Below are 17,254 nucleotides of genomic sequence, written 5' to 3' on the forward strand. Positions count from 1 at the left end.
AGTCAAAATTTAGAAGTGATAGATTTCCTTTGTATCATTGTGAAGTTTTGAGCCTTTGAAAAAGGACAACCTTGGTGCACCTGGGTGGCTCAGTCGGTTAAGCATCTAACTCTTGATTTTGGCTCAGGTCATGATCTCACGGTTTGCGAGACCAAGCCGAGTTGTACTCTGTGCTGATAGTGTCGAGCCTGCTTGGGATTCTCTCTCTCCCTCTCTCTCTGCCCTTCCCCCACTTACATACATGCACGCTCTCAAAATACATAAGCTTCAAAAAAAAGGATAACCGTAATTTTAAACTCAAATATAACATGTAGAATTTAATAGTCATATTCTGACGTTTTGAACTTGATCGTACCTCATTTTTTCCAATCATTTCAGATTTACTTCAATAAACATTGTCCTGTATTTTGTGAATAGCATTTTAAAATCAGAAGCAATTTTACAAATTTCCATATATGATCGACGACAAAGGACAAAAGAATTCAAGCTTTATTAACAATTCTAAGTAGAAGAGAACACAATTAAGAGCTGTCCTGGTTAACATAAGCATTTAGCAAACAAATTACCTCGAATAAAAAAGTAGGAAATCTTTTAGTAATAAAAAAAAATCAACACGCAACATGGACAGACCTAGAGGGTACTAGGTTACGTGAAGTCAGACAAGAGAAAGACAACACAGTATTATTTCACTTTTATGTGGAACCTAAAAAGCAAAACAAACAACAAAGCAGAAACAGACCCATAAATACAGAGAACAAACTGGTGGTTGTCAGAAGGGAGAGGGTGGGGGGATGGGCAAAAATAGGTGAAGGGGACTGGGAGGTTTCCAGGTACAGAATGAGTGGGTCACGGGATGAAAGGCACAGCAGAGGGAACAGTCGGTGGCACTCTAACAGTGCTGCATGGTGACAGGTGGCAGCTACATCTGTGGTGAGCATAGCATAACATATAGAGCTGTCCAACCACTATGTTGTATCCCTGAAACTATTATAACACTGTGTCAACTCTACTTCAATTAAAAGAAATCAAGGATGGAAGGAAGAAAATTTTCCAGATGGCAGCTTATACTTTCATCACAATTTGTATCACTTTTATCATACAGCGTTAAATAAATACTCATGTGATATTTACAAAACAGAGACTAAGAGGAAAAAACCCAAGTATCAGGGTCTTTCACCCTTCTTCCAATTTTCTGGATCCGTTAGTTCATACCAACTAAAAATGTGATTCTAGTTAACTACAGTTGAAAGCTTATCAATTAAGTCATCAATAGTGTAAACAAGAAGTTGAATGTCCGATTTTTCCTTCATTCTGTGATCACTGTTTTTTCGGAGGATGACATCTACATCTTTGCTGACTACTCGGTCGGCAACCTGTATGGATGTATGCCAAGGTACGATGTCATCTTTCATGCCATGGAGCAATCTTATAGGGCAGTTCACAGGAATAGGGCTATGTAACAAGCAGTGGTGTTCAGCTTCTTTAATGAAACTGTACTGAATGTCATAAACTCCTTTTTCACTGTATTTTGATGGCATGCTCCACACACCTTTCATCTCTATTTCCTTTTTTACCTATTGGGAAAAATGAGGGGAAAAAAGTATTTATACAACACTAACAAATGCAATAGTCTTAAACAGTCTAAGAAAAGCAGTCCTAGGAGGAAAAGAGATAAAAATGTAACAATGATAATTATCAAAAATTAAACACTACGTGCAAGGAGCTGTGAAAGGTACTTTACACATAGTTGTCTCCTAAGATCCTGATAACAACTATTATTATTTCATTTTTACAAAAGAGGCTATTAGAATCTAGAGAAGTTAAATTTCACGTTCAAAGCTGAAAGGTAACAACTGTCATAACCAGGATTCAAATTAGATTTAGCTTTATTAGGTAACATCTTTTTTTTTTTTTTTTTTTTTTTTTTTTATTTATTTTTGGGACAGAGAGAGACAGAGCATGAACGGGGGAGGGGCAGAGAGAAAGGGAGACACAGAATCGGAAACAGGCTCCAGGCTCTGAGCCATCAGCCCAGAGCCTGACGCGGGGCTCGAACTCACGGACCGCGAGATCGTGACCTGGCTGAAGTCGGACGCTTAACCGACTGTGCCACCCAGGCGCCCCTATTAGGTAACATCTTAAATCGGGTGTTACTTCACCCCAACTGAAAGGGAAAATGAAGGGGAGAAAAAGTAATTTCTGGGAATCAGTTCAGGCATCATTCATATTATATAAACCCTAATCTTAGGAATAACAACTGTTTAGATTTCAAAATCACAAACTAAAAGTATCTGTATGTGAAGCTACTAAAATGGGGATGGGGAAAAAGAAGAAAAGAAAGAATCAAGCCCAGAACTAAAAATGAAAAATAATACGGTACTTACTCTGGGACAACCAAACACGTGCAATTTCAGGCTAAATGTAAAAAAAGGAAAAAAAAAAAAAAAGAAAAGAAAAAAAAGAAAAGAAAAAAAAAGCACTGTTTCCTTTCCAGAGTCCTAGGGAATGAGAAAAAAACGTGTTGTTCTGGATGACAATGAAGTCTTCCAGATATTTCCTGAAAACTGAGCAAGGATATCATTTCTACACATATTTCCTTAAGATGAAACACCGGGTATCTTTGGATTCTTGAAGAGTTTTAATTTTCTAGACTATAATTTGTGTTAAATAATTAATTTTCTTTTCTTTTTAAAAAAATGTTTATTATTTTGAGAGACAGAGAACACAAGCAGGGGAGGGGCAGAGAGAGAGAGAGAGGGAATCCCAAGCAGGGGATTCTGCACTGACAGTGCAGAACCCAAAGTGGGGCTCAAAAATCATGAAATGAGAGATCATGACCTGAGCTGAAACCAAGAGCTGGATGGTTTAGCAACTAAGCCACACACGTGCCCCTTAAACAATTTTTCTAATTAGAGTAACATATACTAATTATAGAAAACATGGGAAATACAGAAATTATAAAAAACAAGCAATCATACATAATCCCACCTCATAGATATAATAATCATTAACATGCTGGCTCATTTCCTTCCAGTATTTTTTCTCTATGTATTTGGTTTTATATATGTAATATGTAAAACAGATATTACCCATTCACATAGAGTTTTCTATGTTGCTTTACTTATTTCATACATATATTTCTGGGTTTAAAAAAATTCTATGAAAAGTTTTTTTTTTTTTTATGAAAAGTTTTTAAAGGCTGCATAGTAAATAGTCCATTATGCTAGATCTAAACTAATTAACTTGATTATTTCCACACTGCTGGATACTTCCATTAACATCTTTGAGCACAAAGATTCATCCGTATATAAATAAATTATTTGGAAAGATTATCAGAACTTGAACTAGTACATGAAGATGTAAACTAAAAAAAAATTTTTTTTAATGTTTATTTTTTTTGAGAGCGAGCGAGCAAGCACAAGCAGGGGAAGGGCAGACAGAGAGAGAGGGAGACACAGAATCTGAAGCAGTCTTCAGGCTCTGAGCTGTCAGCACACAGCCCAACATGGGGCTCGAACCCAAGAGCCGTGGGATTGTGACTTGAGCCAATGTCGGACGCTCAACCGAGCCACCCAGGCACCCCAAGATGTAAGTATTTTTAAGGCTCTTGAAACCATATCATATTAAGGGAATTTCTGACTAGAAAAAACAGGTGGACATCTTATCAAAAATAAAGAAAACTATAAGGATAGAAAAGCCAAATATATTGAAAATTTTTGTATTTAAATTTTCAATAAAGATATTATGATTTTTTCCATGTTTAAAATTGTTAATTACAAATATGAAAAGGAAAATAAAAATTTAAACAGTAAGATATATGATATAATCTATATGTATTTAGGCATTTTAATGTGTTTTTTAAAATTCCAGAACGATTTACTGATTCAGTGAAAAAGCTGCATAACTGAAAGCTATACTCCTAAATACGTCTTCAAATGACTTGAAATTAAGGAAGTTCTAAAAAACTATAAAATGTGAATCTACATGAATATTAAGGCAGTCTCTGTATTAAAACAACATGTATATGCTAAGTAATTTGGATGTAAATGAAAAAAATTAAATTAAAAAAAAAAGAACATGTGAACTGGATATTTAAAGCAAAAATGATATTCAGTGATCCTCAAATACTCAGGATCATTCTCCTGAATTTGTAATTTCAGTAATAGAACTTAGTTTCATTGGTCATTAGATGAAGTGGGAACCATGCTAATTTACGGATACAATTAATAATAGCTGAATTTTAAGCATCCCTGCCCCCCAACCAGCTGTTATCTGCCACTGAAGTGAATGAATACTATCCATTTGTAGAACATATTAACTTTATAGAATGTTATATGTAATTGAACTCTCAAAAAGTTCAGAAATAGCAAAAATATCATTAACTGAAGAAAATGTACAATATACATTAAGTTCTATGCCAATAAGAAACCACATCAAGGTGATGTGGTTGAGAAGCTTGTATTCCAAACAGCTGTGCATCTATCTGCCATCCTCTAGTGTTCAAAGGAGGCAAACAATCAGAGTCAGTTCCTACGCAATAAGCAATGCTGAGTGTTAACATTCCCAGGGCTAAAGATGATAGTAAAAATCACCACTTCTGCTCCCTTGCCATTGTTAGAGCTAGCTGCTTCTGTGAAGAAGAGATAGTGGTCCTACTGTCCCTGTTCTTTGCTTACATGCTTTTAAGTTAACATGCTTCTATTCACCAGCATTTGCTCGTCTGATTTAGGATTAGCAGAGACATGCCCTGATTTGCAGGTATAGACCTTCTCAGTCACTTAGGGGATTACTGACCATATGCTCCATGAGTGACGTGGATACACACATAAAGAATAATGTACAAAGACCTTGTCTTTTACCATAACAACACAAAATTGTTTAATCACCTTCTTCCTCATCTGCTATGTTCTTGAAATAATTTCCTACCAGGAGAAGCATCATTTAATTGAGTTAGAGGATGGAGTAAGGGCTTTAAGGTTAATATGCAGAGATACAATGGTAGGAGTATTTAACAGCATCGGACATTGAGGCACTATGTATGAGAAACAACTAAGAAAGCAAAAAAATTCAGAAATCTGAGGTAAGTTTATCTAAGGAAGACCAGCTTTGCAATTTTAGCTCTCAGAGGAAATTACATGAAGAAACTGCACATGCAGATAATAACATTTCTTAAGGGGCTGAGAGGAACGTGGGCTGAGAAGAAGCTTAGGACAGATAGTACATGGCACTGGTATCAATGCAGAACTTGAGGCAAAAGTCAACAATATTCTACTATTCACCACCACATAGGCCTTCTTCCTTCTCTTTATGTCCTTTCCTCCTCTACTTGCTCTTCCACTCTCCAGAGCAGTGGTTCTCAAACTTCACGGGAGGGGCTGGTTAAAACAGATTGCTGGGCCACACTCCTAGTTTCTGACTCAGTAGGTCTTGGGTGAAGTTCAAGAACATGCATTTCTAACAAGTTCTCAGGTGATGCTGATGCTGCCGGCCTAGTGAAAACACTCTTTGAACCATTTGAATAGAATGCTTTTCTTTCTTTAATTTTCTGTGCCTCATCCTGCTAGGATCATAGTCCCACAGGTGACATTTAGATCCTTAGGAAAAAGACACCCAGAGAACTCAACTGACTGCAAAACAACAACAAAACACACAAAAATAAACAGCCATTACCCATTATTTCTTTATCCCTGCAGATAACCGAAGTGCTTAAACATGTCTAATAATAACATTAACAAATAAATTATTTTCATTTACTTCAGAAACCTCATTTCGACCATGATTTACTAAAGTGCATGGTAATAATGAAAAGCACATTTTTTTAAAAGGTGAGAATTAGTAGAACAGAATGCCAACTCCATGTCTAAGCCAGGAGTCACACACCTCATCTCCTGTGTGCAGACTCTGATGGATGATAACATGTACGGGAGAACTCTGCCGGGAGATGCTCTGAGGCTGCTCTCAGGAGAAGAAAAAAAGTTTCATAATTGATGAGCCATGTCTAATGTGGTCGTAAGAATAGGTACTATTTCCCATATGCCACAAAATAAGAATAAAAGGTACAAAGAGAGATCACAATGTCCGATCCAAGTAAGTAAATGTGATTAATAACGAAAATGTTGCTAAAAAAAGAAATTTAACGTGTGATTTCATTAATGTGGCTGAAATATGTGGTAGAATGACTTGAAGGGACTGAATGAAGAAAAGGAGACCTTGAACAAGAGCCCAATCAGTTACATAAGGCAAAGAGATTATATACAAAAAGGCAGCTAAGGCAAAAGATGAGCCAGCACAGGAAGTCAAAGGACAGATAACACACGAACAAACATCCAAAGAAAGAAGAAGCAGAGCTATGACAGGAGGCGTACACCGAGGTTGCTTGTGACCCACCTCAACAGGGAGCTGATTAAACTGTATCACTAGGCCATCTACAGCTGTGGCTATACCAATAAGAGCAACGACCTTTTGTGGCCTTGCGATTGCAGCATGAAGCATAAGCCATCCACCAAGGCTAGATCCAACAAGTATCTAAAAACAAAAACACACAGTTATATTTATTTTTTAAATTTTATTTTAGAGAGAGAGGGAGAGACAGAGTACGCGCGCACCTGTGAGCAGGGGAAAGGGAGACAGAATCTTAAGCGATGCGGGGCTCAATCCCCTGACCCCGGGATCATGACCTGAGCCGAAATCAAGAGTCAAACGCTCAACTACTGAGCCACCCAGGTGCCCCCAAAAGATACACAGTTTTAAAGAGGAATTTCTTTTTCTTTTCTGTAAGGGGATTCAGTAATTTATGTATGTGCTTTTTTCTTCTATATCCATTAGCTCCCAGGCTTTTAATATTTGGCACAAAGTAGAATTAAAATTAGGATTACAAGGTAAAGTAAAATGCCACTTACATTTTATGAGAAAGTGAATAGAATAATTTTAAATCAAATACTAAAATTAATTGTTAAACATTTAAACTATTAAATTTTCATAGCTAAAGAAACAGCTCAAAAAAAAAATGAGGTTAGTCAATAATTATATTTAACACAAATAGTCACCTGTGGTCCTTCAGCTAAGTCATCAATTATAGAAAGAACATCTTTTCTCCACTTTCCCACTGTGCATTCTTGTAAGTTACCATCCGAATTTCCAACTCCTGAGTAATCAAACCTAGAAAAAGGGGAAACATATATCTATATCTAGATATCTGTATCTAGCTATATATTTCTCTGATTTTTAAAGAAGACAGCTCATTTATCATTATTACAATGCTTAAAATGTATTAAAATAAAGCAATGAGGTCAATACATATTTTAGCAGATCCAACTGGCATAACCTTCAAATATCACCCATGTCCACTCACTCTCTCACCTCCTCCACTGCTAGCAGCCTGTCCATGTCACCATCTTCTCTGCCGTAGTGTAACAGTCTCCTAAGTGTCCCTGTGTCCATTTTCTACCCCAGTAGTCTATTCCCCATGTAGCAGTCAGTGCTCTTTTTAAAACAAAAATCATGTCTTGCACAAACCCTTCAAAAGCCTTCTACCATCTTTAAACAAAACATAATGAGGCCTCTGAATACCTCTCTGATTTCATTTCTTACAGATTTCTTACAGTTCTCTCCCTCCCAAATGAATTCTCATTTGCCTTCTTGAAGTAAACGGAATATACCACCCAGGTTTTGCTATCAGCTTTTCTTTCTTTCTTTTTTTTTTTTTAATTTTTTTTTTTTAACGTTTATTTATTTTTGAGACAGAGAGAGACGGAGCATGAACAGGGGAGGGGCAGAGAGAGAGGGAGACACAGAATCTGAAACAGGCTCCAGGCTCTGAGCTGTCAGCACAGAGCCCGACGCGGGGCTCGAACTCATGGACCGCGAGATCGTGACCTGAGCCGAAGTCAGCCGCTTAACCGACTGAGCCACCCAGGCGCCCCTATCAGCTTTTCTTTCTACAGGGCATACTGTATCCCTCCAGATATCCACTTTGATTGCTCCCTTGCTTCATTCAGGCCTCTGGCTCAAATGTTACATCTCCAGAGATGCCTTCTCTGACTACTCAATGCAAAATTGTGCTGCTTTCATCATTCTCTATTTCCTTACCCTGCTTTATTTTCTTCATGGAAAATATTGCTACTTGACATATAAAAAATTTGATTATTTGTTTATGGTCATCTCCCACACTAGAATGGAAGCACCATATGGGCGCAGGCTGTTTTGTTCACCGCTGCTTTCCCAATGCCTACATCAGTACTTTGCACATGATAAGTGCTTAGTATTTACTAAATTAATAAAAGGGAAAGAGGTAAATCAAATTCACGATCATCAACTCATCCCCCTAGTTTGCTTCTTCTTCCAACTGCCTAGCTCTCCAGGCTCCAAGTCTGTCGATCTGTGCATTTTCAAGGCCTCAATTCAATAGACCAGGAAATATCGCATCACGTCTGCAGATTACCTTAAACCACAGTCATACTGAACTACTCCGATCCCTGGACAGACCCTTTTATAATGCTGGGCCTTTGCATCCTGTCTAGAAAGCCTGGAAAGCCTTCCTTCCCACCCAAACTCCTACTCATCCCTCAGTCATGTCACCTCCTGAGGAACTCTGACATACACTCCCTCAGTCACTTTCTTTTGTATGTACTCACTTAACACTTTTCATATTATGTAGTAATCAGGTCAAATATTTGTGTGACTAGAATGTCAGTTCTTGAAGAGCAGACTGTTTCACTCAAATTTTTTTTCCAGGATACCAAACACTGCTTGCCCTGAGCCATCCTCACTCACTCTCGTTTCTTCCCATTCACCTCTTTCTCTGCAATATGGTAAGACCAGTATCACGCCGCACATCTTTGTCATCTTTTTAAAAAAATTTTTTTTAACATTTATTTATTTTTGAGAGAGAGCATTGGCCGAGGAGGGGCAGAGAGAGAGGGAGACACAGAATCTGAAGCAGGCTCCAGGCTCTGAGCTGTCAGCACAGAGCCCGACACGAGGCTCGAACCCATGAACCATGAGATCATGGGCTGAGCTGAAATCAGATGCTTAACTGACTGAGCCACCCAGGCGCCCCACATCTTTGTCATCTTAAACCTGGCTTAGCATAGTAGCCTCTTGTGTCTGTCCACTCTTTCTCCAAATGGATCCACTTTATACATGTCAGGTTTTTTTCTGAAACATTTTATTGCTATGGAATTAACTTCAGCGGTTCCCTGTAACATACAACATAAACATTCAGGGCTTTAGCCTATTTTTTAGACCAGTATATTCTGGTCGTCTCAGATTGATCATTTATCATGTCATCTGAGGAAAACCAGTGCTTTGGCCCAATTGATCAACTTGCTGTTACTAAACTGGCTCTTGCTTTCTGTTCCTGTTTCATGCCTCATACTATTTCCATCACTGGGAGTACCTTCTCCTTTCACCTTCACAGCTCATCCTCTCAGAACTTAGTCCAAACAAACCTTTTTTTTTTTTTTTCCTGGAAAAACTTCCCCCAGACAAGCTGAAGAAAAAATTCTTACCTAATGAAACTTACACAATTCATTTTTATCAGTCACAATCAATTTTTATACCCTGCTCTATAAGACAGTTTGTATGTGTGTGATGTGCCTCATCATTCCTGTGAGATGGTCAGATCCTGGTGGGGAAACACCATTCTTTGTTTTGTGTCTGCATTCTTCCCAGAGGTGAGACACCTACACCTCGCACAGAGTATGATAACACATACTAAATAAATAAAAGTGGAAGGTAAAAATAAAAAGAATCACTTGATTCAAATTTGAAGTGTTCAGGTTTCTCTAATTCTTAAAATCTGATGAAAACTAATAAATCCTAGTGTTTTTAGTGTACATGTAAGAATATATATGTGACACACAGCATACACACATTTTCTTAGGGATTTACGAGTCATGGAGGAAGAAGAAATTAAATTTTTCTTTGTTATAAAGTGAAATGATTTTGGACCCTTGGGAAATTGTGTAACAAGGCCACTGCTCACATCTCAATCACAGTCATTATTTCCCTTCAATCCAGAGGATATAGAAAACAGACCCAGGAGAAGAGGGAAGAAAGGTACCAGCTAATCCTTTTTCCTCCCTTGGCGGGCAATCGGGCATCTCTACTTGCTGCATCTTTCACAGCTGCCTTCGAAATATATGATGCAGATGCAGAATACAAGTAGAAACCCTTCAAAAAGGAAAATATAAACATCTGGTGATACTAAAAGGTACAAGTAAAAAATATAGTTCACTCTTGCTGAACCCTAACCAAGGGACAAAGACAATTCAAACATATTCAGCTGTTGGGGCCCCTGGGCAGCTCAGTCGCTTAAGCGGTCAGACTTCGGCTCAGGTCATGATGTCAAGGTTCGCGGGTTTGAGCCCCGTGCCCGGCTCTGTGCTGACAGCTCAGAGCCTGGAGCCTGCTTCAGATTCTGTGTCTTCCTATCTCTGCACCTCTCCCACTCACACTCTGTCTCTCTCAAAAATAAAAAAAACAAAACTAAACAAAAACCAAACATATTCAGCTATTTAGGACTTTAAAACAGCAATGGGTGGGGCAAGGAGTGGCTGGCTGAGTCAGTACAGCATGAGACTTGATCTTCAGGGTGAGAGTTTGTGCCCCACTTTGGGTGTGCAGCCTAGTTAAAAACAAACAAACAAACAAACAACAAAAAAAAACCCCACAGGCTGTTCTAGCAGCCTCAACACTCTAGGACATATTCCCAAATCTAGAATTAAATATTCTATGGCAAATAACTATGAGAGAATACCAGCCCTAGCATCGTGTGCTATATTCCTGAGCTCAGACTCAATCTTATGTTAGGCATGGTGACAGAACATCAAAAAACTGTTTTCATATAGTCATATGTACCATTTCTTGTATAATATACAAAACCATTTCCTCATTCAAGATCTAAGATTTTATAGCCAAAAACATAAAAAAGGTAAACTGAGAAACTGGAGTATATATAAAAGATAAAATCTCCAATAACAAGCTACAATGCAATCAATAGTTAATAGTGATTAGGTTGCAATGAAGTTTGATAAAAGCAAATAAAAAGGAATCTGGTCAAATTAAAATTTTGTAGTGAAAGGCTACACTTTTATAAAGGTTCATAAAGATATACTTAGGCTATGTTTTAACACAGAACCAATGAATGGTCTGTACACATTATAATTAATCATGTTTATTTAATACACTTTAAAAAAAGTTTTCCATATGTATTCAAAATAAAGAAAATGCACAGATGTCATGTGTCATAGGGAGATAGGAACTGGTTACAGTGCTCAGTTTCAACTTAAATCCAAGAACTGGTAAAAGGGCAATTTCTTGATTCAAATTCTCTGGGGGATAAAAAGAACGACGGCAATTTTTCTGACTGTATTGTGTTTTGATCAGTGTAGTTTCCCTTCCTGTACAGATCTTCTTCCTTACCCCAATCCTAACATCAGTGTGCCTTTATGAAGTGTTTTTTTATCCACGTCAATCCCCAGTTTTCTCTCACCTTGTGCAATTAAGTATGCTATTCCTTTTGACACAGTATATTCTGTTGAGTATTTCTGCCTAATTTCTCATGTTTTTTGTCTTGTTTTCCCAACCTGATCTTTAAGAACAACGGCCATGTTTTAGAATTTGTTGTATATTTTACAGCACCCAGTAATAGTGCTGGAATGTCTACTTGGAAAAGATACTCCAGTCTTCAGAATAACAGTTAAGTCAGAATAGATTTTTAAAAGTTCTGAGTAGGAAAATGAAACTCAGTATGATAAAAAAGAGTAACACTAAATCCATTTAATTGACATAATCTCTGCTAATATGTTGAATAAAATCTAAAAGGTTTTTTTAAATTTATATATTAATTTCTGAAACCTGTATTTTCTAGACATATTGAGTGAATGTTAGTGAAACTATTATTCTAACCATGTAGATGAACAGATTTTTAGGCCATTAGTCCTAGAAAGGATTCAGACATTATCTTTAGTTCATCCTCCTCCTTTTTTATGATGAAGAAAATAGGTCCAGTGTTTATCAGCTGACTCATCTTGTCACAGTTATTGCTGGAATGGATTCTAGTACCCATAATCCTTGAATTCCAGGCCAGCATTCTTTCTATTAAACCATACTATCTTTTCTGGCAAAGTAGACATTAACTAAATGATTGTTATAAGTAAACAAACCTAATAACGATGTAAGCACACTATTTTACTAAAATAATTACTGGAATGAAATATTAGGAATTATGAAATCAGATTTCGGTTAAATAACACATATCCTCTCTATGCTTCTATACACTCAGACTATAGGAGTGAGGGGAAAGAGAAAACTTCAGTGCAAACATGAATTATACAGTACTAATTTTAGAATACTTTCATTCATTCATTTATTTATTTATACAGGCATGGAACATCAATGAAAATACCAGGCCAGAGAAATGGAGTTCTAAACTATACCTAAACCAAAGGAAAGAATGGGCTCAATATGAGGATGTGAAGTGGGAACTTAAAAGATTGTGAGAGATGAAAAATATACAATATTCTCAAATACATGTATTATTTTTTTTTTAATTTTTTTTTCAACGTTTTTTATTTATTTTTGGGACAGAGAGAGACAGAGCATGAACGGGGGAGGGGCAGAGAGAGAGGGAGACACAGAATCGGAAACAGGCTCCAGGCTCCGAGCCATCAGCCCAGAGCCCGACGCGGGGCTCGAACTCACGGACCGCGAGATCGTGACCTGGCTGAAGTCGGACGCTTAACCGACTGCGCCACCCAGGCGCCCCAACATGTATTATTTTTAAACACATATTTTGAAAGTAGAGTTATAAAGAGTGACCAAATAAAATCCCCAATGGAAAGCCACAAAATAATTACAAGACATTACAAGAAAGTCAACTACTATTTTTGATTTGTTGTCCTGCTAGATTATTACATCTGAAGAGTTTAGTTATGAGTTTCTTTTTCCACCAGCATTGTCAGGGTGGCACAAAGACCATTAAAGAAGGTCTTTTTAGGGCTGCATTTGCAATAGCCCTAAATCACAAGGTGAAAGTTTACAGACCATTAAAATAAGTTAATCCATAAAGACACTGGCATTGCTCCAATTGGTTAGAGCAGAAATATATCTCCATTGCCATGCTCAATGGTAGTAGTATTTTTCTCGGAGAAATGTGTTGTTCCTACCTTATATAGGCGTGACCTAGAGATTTGCAAAACTCTTCAATCGCCAATGCTTTTGTACCATTCATATTAGAAATATAGCCAGGGATGAAGATAATTCCCGGACTTTTGCCTTTTAGCTTCTTATAAGCCAGGTTTGGAAGGTCTGGTCGACTAAGGAAAGAGACCGATGACTTTGGTCTGCAAGCTAAACAAAGTACAAAAACATAAACTATAGTTTAAAAACTGTTTTTGAAAACCATACACAATTGACCCTTGAACAACATGGGGGTTGAGACGCTGACGCCCCCGTGTATTCGAAAATCTGTGTGTAACTTCTGACCTCCCAAAACTTAACTACTAACAGCCTACTGTTGATTGGAGGCCTTACCAATAACATAAAGTTGATTAACACGTTTTGTGTGTTGTTTATATTATTATATATTGCACTCTTACAAAAAAGTAGGCTAGAGAAAAGAAAATGTTGAGAAAATCATACAGAAAATGTATTTACAGTAGTGTTCTGTTTATTGAAAAACACCAATGTATAAGTGGGCCTTAGTAGTTAAACCCATGTTATTCAAGGGTCAGCTGTATATTTTCAATCTTAACTTTCTTAACTTGTCAAATTGATGTCAAAACTACTTCCATTTAAGAGGAAAAACAGAAACAGACTTGAAATATTAAAATCACAAGCCTATCCATGGTATCTTTTGAACTCATATCAAAATCAGTTCATATTTTGAACTCATATTCAAAATCATTTGAACAAGGTCCAATCTTGATTCTTCCAAAATACACAATGAGGTGGAAATTTCAAGGCAATAAAAGATAGAGCCTTGTAAAAAAAAAAGTTTTCCTGTAAAAAATGCTGCTGTATCATCTGTCCTAAATAGTATCAATTAATGTTCAGATTTAATTACACTAGTTTAAGCCTTCTCTTGTGAGATTTTTCTTTTTATTTTTTTCAGTGTTGGAGGAGTTTCACATCCTCCACTTTTTGGCAGGGAGGGGGAGAAGGCAGAGAAACTGTTTCCAAGGCAGAGGTGCTGTGCTCCTGCTGGTAATACTGGCTCCCTCGCCATCCACAAAATCATGGGCCATGCTAATCGCCTGTCATGATTTTGTATCAGCTGAGGTGGGTTCAATGAGCAGTTACTTTGCAAGAAACCTTGAATAATTTATAATAGTACCATTTTCGGAAAAAGATTTCTCACAGGACTCTGCAATCACTATGTTTTATTTATTGGTTTGGCTTTCTGTGAATGGTACACAGATCTTAGTGCAATTTAAGTATAACAGCACAACTGGCAAACCTTATAAGGTTACTCTATTTCACTGTTTTTCAAGTTTTTTTCCTTACCATAAAATCTATACTTGCTCTTAAAAAAAGGTAGAAAGAGATTTTTAAAAAATTAAGTCATTTATAATCCCACCTCCTCCTTCCAAAGAAATTAAGTTTGTGTATTTCCTTATACTCTTTTCCTGAACCAAGAAAATCTCATCTTTTATATGAAATGAAACCTTCCTCCACTTTATTGTGGCCAAGGAAAACATCTCTGCCCCCTCCATGTGAGTTGACAAAAGCTTCCTTCATTTTGGGTTTGAGAAGTTGATTTTTTAAAAACTGAATTGAAGGCCTTAAAGCGATCCCTATTACATGTAAGTGTTGTTTCAAAGTTTCACTGTATAGTGAAATATGCCAAATTAAAATTTTTTTAGTGAAAACCAGGGCTAGTGGGGGCCAGTTATGTTGGTTGGTAGGTTGTATCAGCAAAAATGTCAATTTCCTAGTTCCTTAGCTCAGCACTCAAATCCTTCCTATTGTCTTCTCAATATTACATCTCCAAACAGAAATTTCTCCTCTGAAACAGTAATTTACTTCATTTTGGTGAGTTTTAAGTGGAGGGGTTCTTAACATTATACCCATAAATGATCTTTGTACTATAATGATTAGCTCAAAGCCTGATGCATAAATCCTAAATGATGTGCTACACAGATGAAAAAGTATTACAATTTACTTAATGAATTGACATACTATACTTCACTAGGGGAACTTATATATATAACAAGCCTTTAGACTGTACATAATTAAGTGTAAGTTAAACTGATTATATACATTTAAAAATTTTAACCAAAGCAAAGGGTGTCAGCAATGACAGTTCCCATTCCAAGCACAATGCATCTGACAGCTTGTATGCCAAAGGTGTAAAAACAACAAAACTAGAGAATAAAAAGACACAATTCAGAAAGACTATATATACTGGGGGTAGGGTGCTATGGAGAAGAATCGAACACAAGTTGAAGAAAATATTCTGATGCTCTCATTTTTGGTACAAATTCTAGTTTCCTTTGTAGAGTAATGAATATGGTTTTCACTGAGCGGGAGCATCGAGAAGGCAAAATCAGAAATTTGGCTTGCTCACGGCGTCTACACTTACACACACACACACACACACACACACACACACAAAGTTCATACTATAAATTTCCCAAAGGGAAGCAAGGTCAGGTCCCAGCATCCTAACGGAGTCAAGATCTGTAAAGCCCTTAGACCAGAAGACAAACGAAAGAAAAAGCAACTAATAACCAAACGCACATCTTAAATTTTTCCTAGCGTTGGCGCTTAACACAGGGAGGCAGGCACAGAGTACGATCCTTAAGCTGCAGAGCGTAAAACTCCAGCAAGGGCCGGCAGAGTTCTTTCTACAGCTTTCACCAGAATTGCTGAAAGCGAGTAAAACTAGAGTACTGAGAACGGGGGAAGAGCATTTTTAAATAAGGCGCCAAAAACGCACTAGACAGGAACGGAATGAACTCCAAGTTCGAAAGAACACGTACTTCTCCCGCCTTTCGGACACTGACCTGGGACCCACCGTGGCGTCCGCTCTGACTTCCTTGCAAGTAACGCACTGAGGCCACGGTAGAAGCCTAAGAAGACGGCCTCTCTGCCCCACCTCCGACGAGGTACCCAAGAGCCCAGGGTAGCCATGCCCGCCCCCGCCATCTTCCCAGAGGCCCTTGAGTACCGTGCTGACCCACAGAGTATCTCCGAGCACACAGTAACCAGAACTGCGCATGCGCCGCCGGCCGGAAGCCGGGACTTGCTAAAGAGTTTCAACTGAGGGCGCACATGCGCGGAGAGTCGTCTCTCTGGCGAGCCTCTCGCAATTGGACGGTTGGTTCCCCAGGGAGTTTTTGCCAGTGAAGGCATGGAATATTTTGAGCAGCCTCAGTAGGTGATTTTCTCAATTGGTTGTTAGCTGGCTGTTAGATAGATAGAGGCGCGGAGAGGATCCGTATCCAACGTTCCTAGATAGGAAACCATCTCATCATCCCGAGGACACTAGGGAGCGGAAGCTTAAGATGCTAGGCTGCTTGCATTACAAATCGCTTTCCCACCCCGACAGTTTTAAGACAGTTTTAAACCGTACCGGAAATGCTTCCAAAATCTGACCTTAATCCTGCTTGTGTAAATACCCGAGGTGGACTCGTTCGCCGCTCCTTCGCCGCTTTCCAATTCACTTTTACTCTATCTAGCTCTTTATATGCCTGACAATTGAATTATTTAGTTATTCTGTCCCCTGCCTCATGTTACGTGCAAAAATAAATCCCAGGAGATATATGCTTTCAACGGAAGATTAAAACAAAGGATTTAAATACACTTTAGGGCAGTATTTTGTAGTTTGGGGACAGAAGGGACTTTCATAAGCAAGAGATGAAACCCGGAATAAACAAAAATGTTTGCATGTGAACAACTTTTTTTCACGGTAAAAGTCATCTTGAGTCAAATGAGAGTCTAGAAAACCTGATTTTACGGCACAGATAACAGAACATTAATACTTCTATTCAGCCTGCTCCTAGTAATAAGGAAAAAAAAACCAAAACCCTATAATTCAATGGAATTAGCCAACGGCTGTGAGTAGGCGCTTCATCTATAAAGATGTTCAACTTCACTAATTGAAAAATGTGAATAAAAAAAATAACATGTTATTTTTCTCACCTGTCAGATTGGGAAAAATTAACAGAGCAACTATGGGCAAGGATGATGGAAAACTGGCACTCCTGTATGGTTGGTAGCAGGGTTAATTGCTAAACTCTTCTGTCAA

General features: G+C 37.9%; 1 protein-coding gene across 1 annotated transcript; it reads right to left on the minus strand.

Annotated features, from left to right (window-relative positions):
• Positions 1-297: 297 nt before the first annotated feature.
• ABHD10 (abhydrolase domain containing 10, depalmitoylase) lies at positions 298-16,300 on the minus strand. The gene is made up of 5 exons (XM_058731446.1): positions 16,011-16,300; positions 13,170-13,353; positions 7,047-7,158; positions 6,388-6,525; positions 298-1,574 (listed from the first exon to the last, which is right to left on the minus strand). The coding sequence occupies exons 1-5, from the start codon at positions 16,150-16,152 to the stop codon at positions 1,230-1,232; spliced, it is 921 nt and encodes a 306-aa protein (XP_058587429.1). The 5' UTR covers positions 16,153-16,300; the 3' UTR covers positions 298-1,229.
• Positions 16,301-17,254: the final 954 nt, after the last annotated feature.

The sequence above is a fragment of the Neofelis nebulosa genome, chromosome 5, assembly GCF_028018385.1.
Source record: "Neofelis nebulosa isolate mNeoNeb1 chromosome 5, mNeoNeb1.pri, whole genome shotgun sequence".
NCBI classification, from domain to species: domain Eukaryota; kingdom Metazoa; phylum Chordata; class Mammalia; order Carnivora; family Felidae; genus Neofelis; species Neofelis nebulosa.

What these genes read in the sequence shown, in the direction of transcription:
- ABHD10 (XM_058731446.1), bottom strand. Translation starts at nt 16,152, where the DNA reads ATGGCGGGGGCGGGCATGGCTACCCTGGGCTCTTGGGTACCTCGTCGG. An exon ending in ACTTAGCTGAAGGACCACAG is followed by an intron (nt 6,526 to 7,046) that starts GTGACTATTTGT and finishes TTTTGTTTTTAG; the next exon opens with ATACTTGTTGGATCTAGCCT. An exon ending in TTAATCAGCTCCCTGTTGAG is followed by an intron (nt 1,575 to 6,387) that starts GTGGGTCACAAG and finishes TTTTCCCAATAG; the next exon opens with GTAAAAAAGGAAATAGAGAT.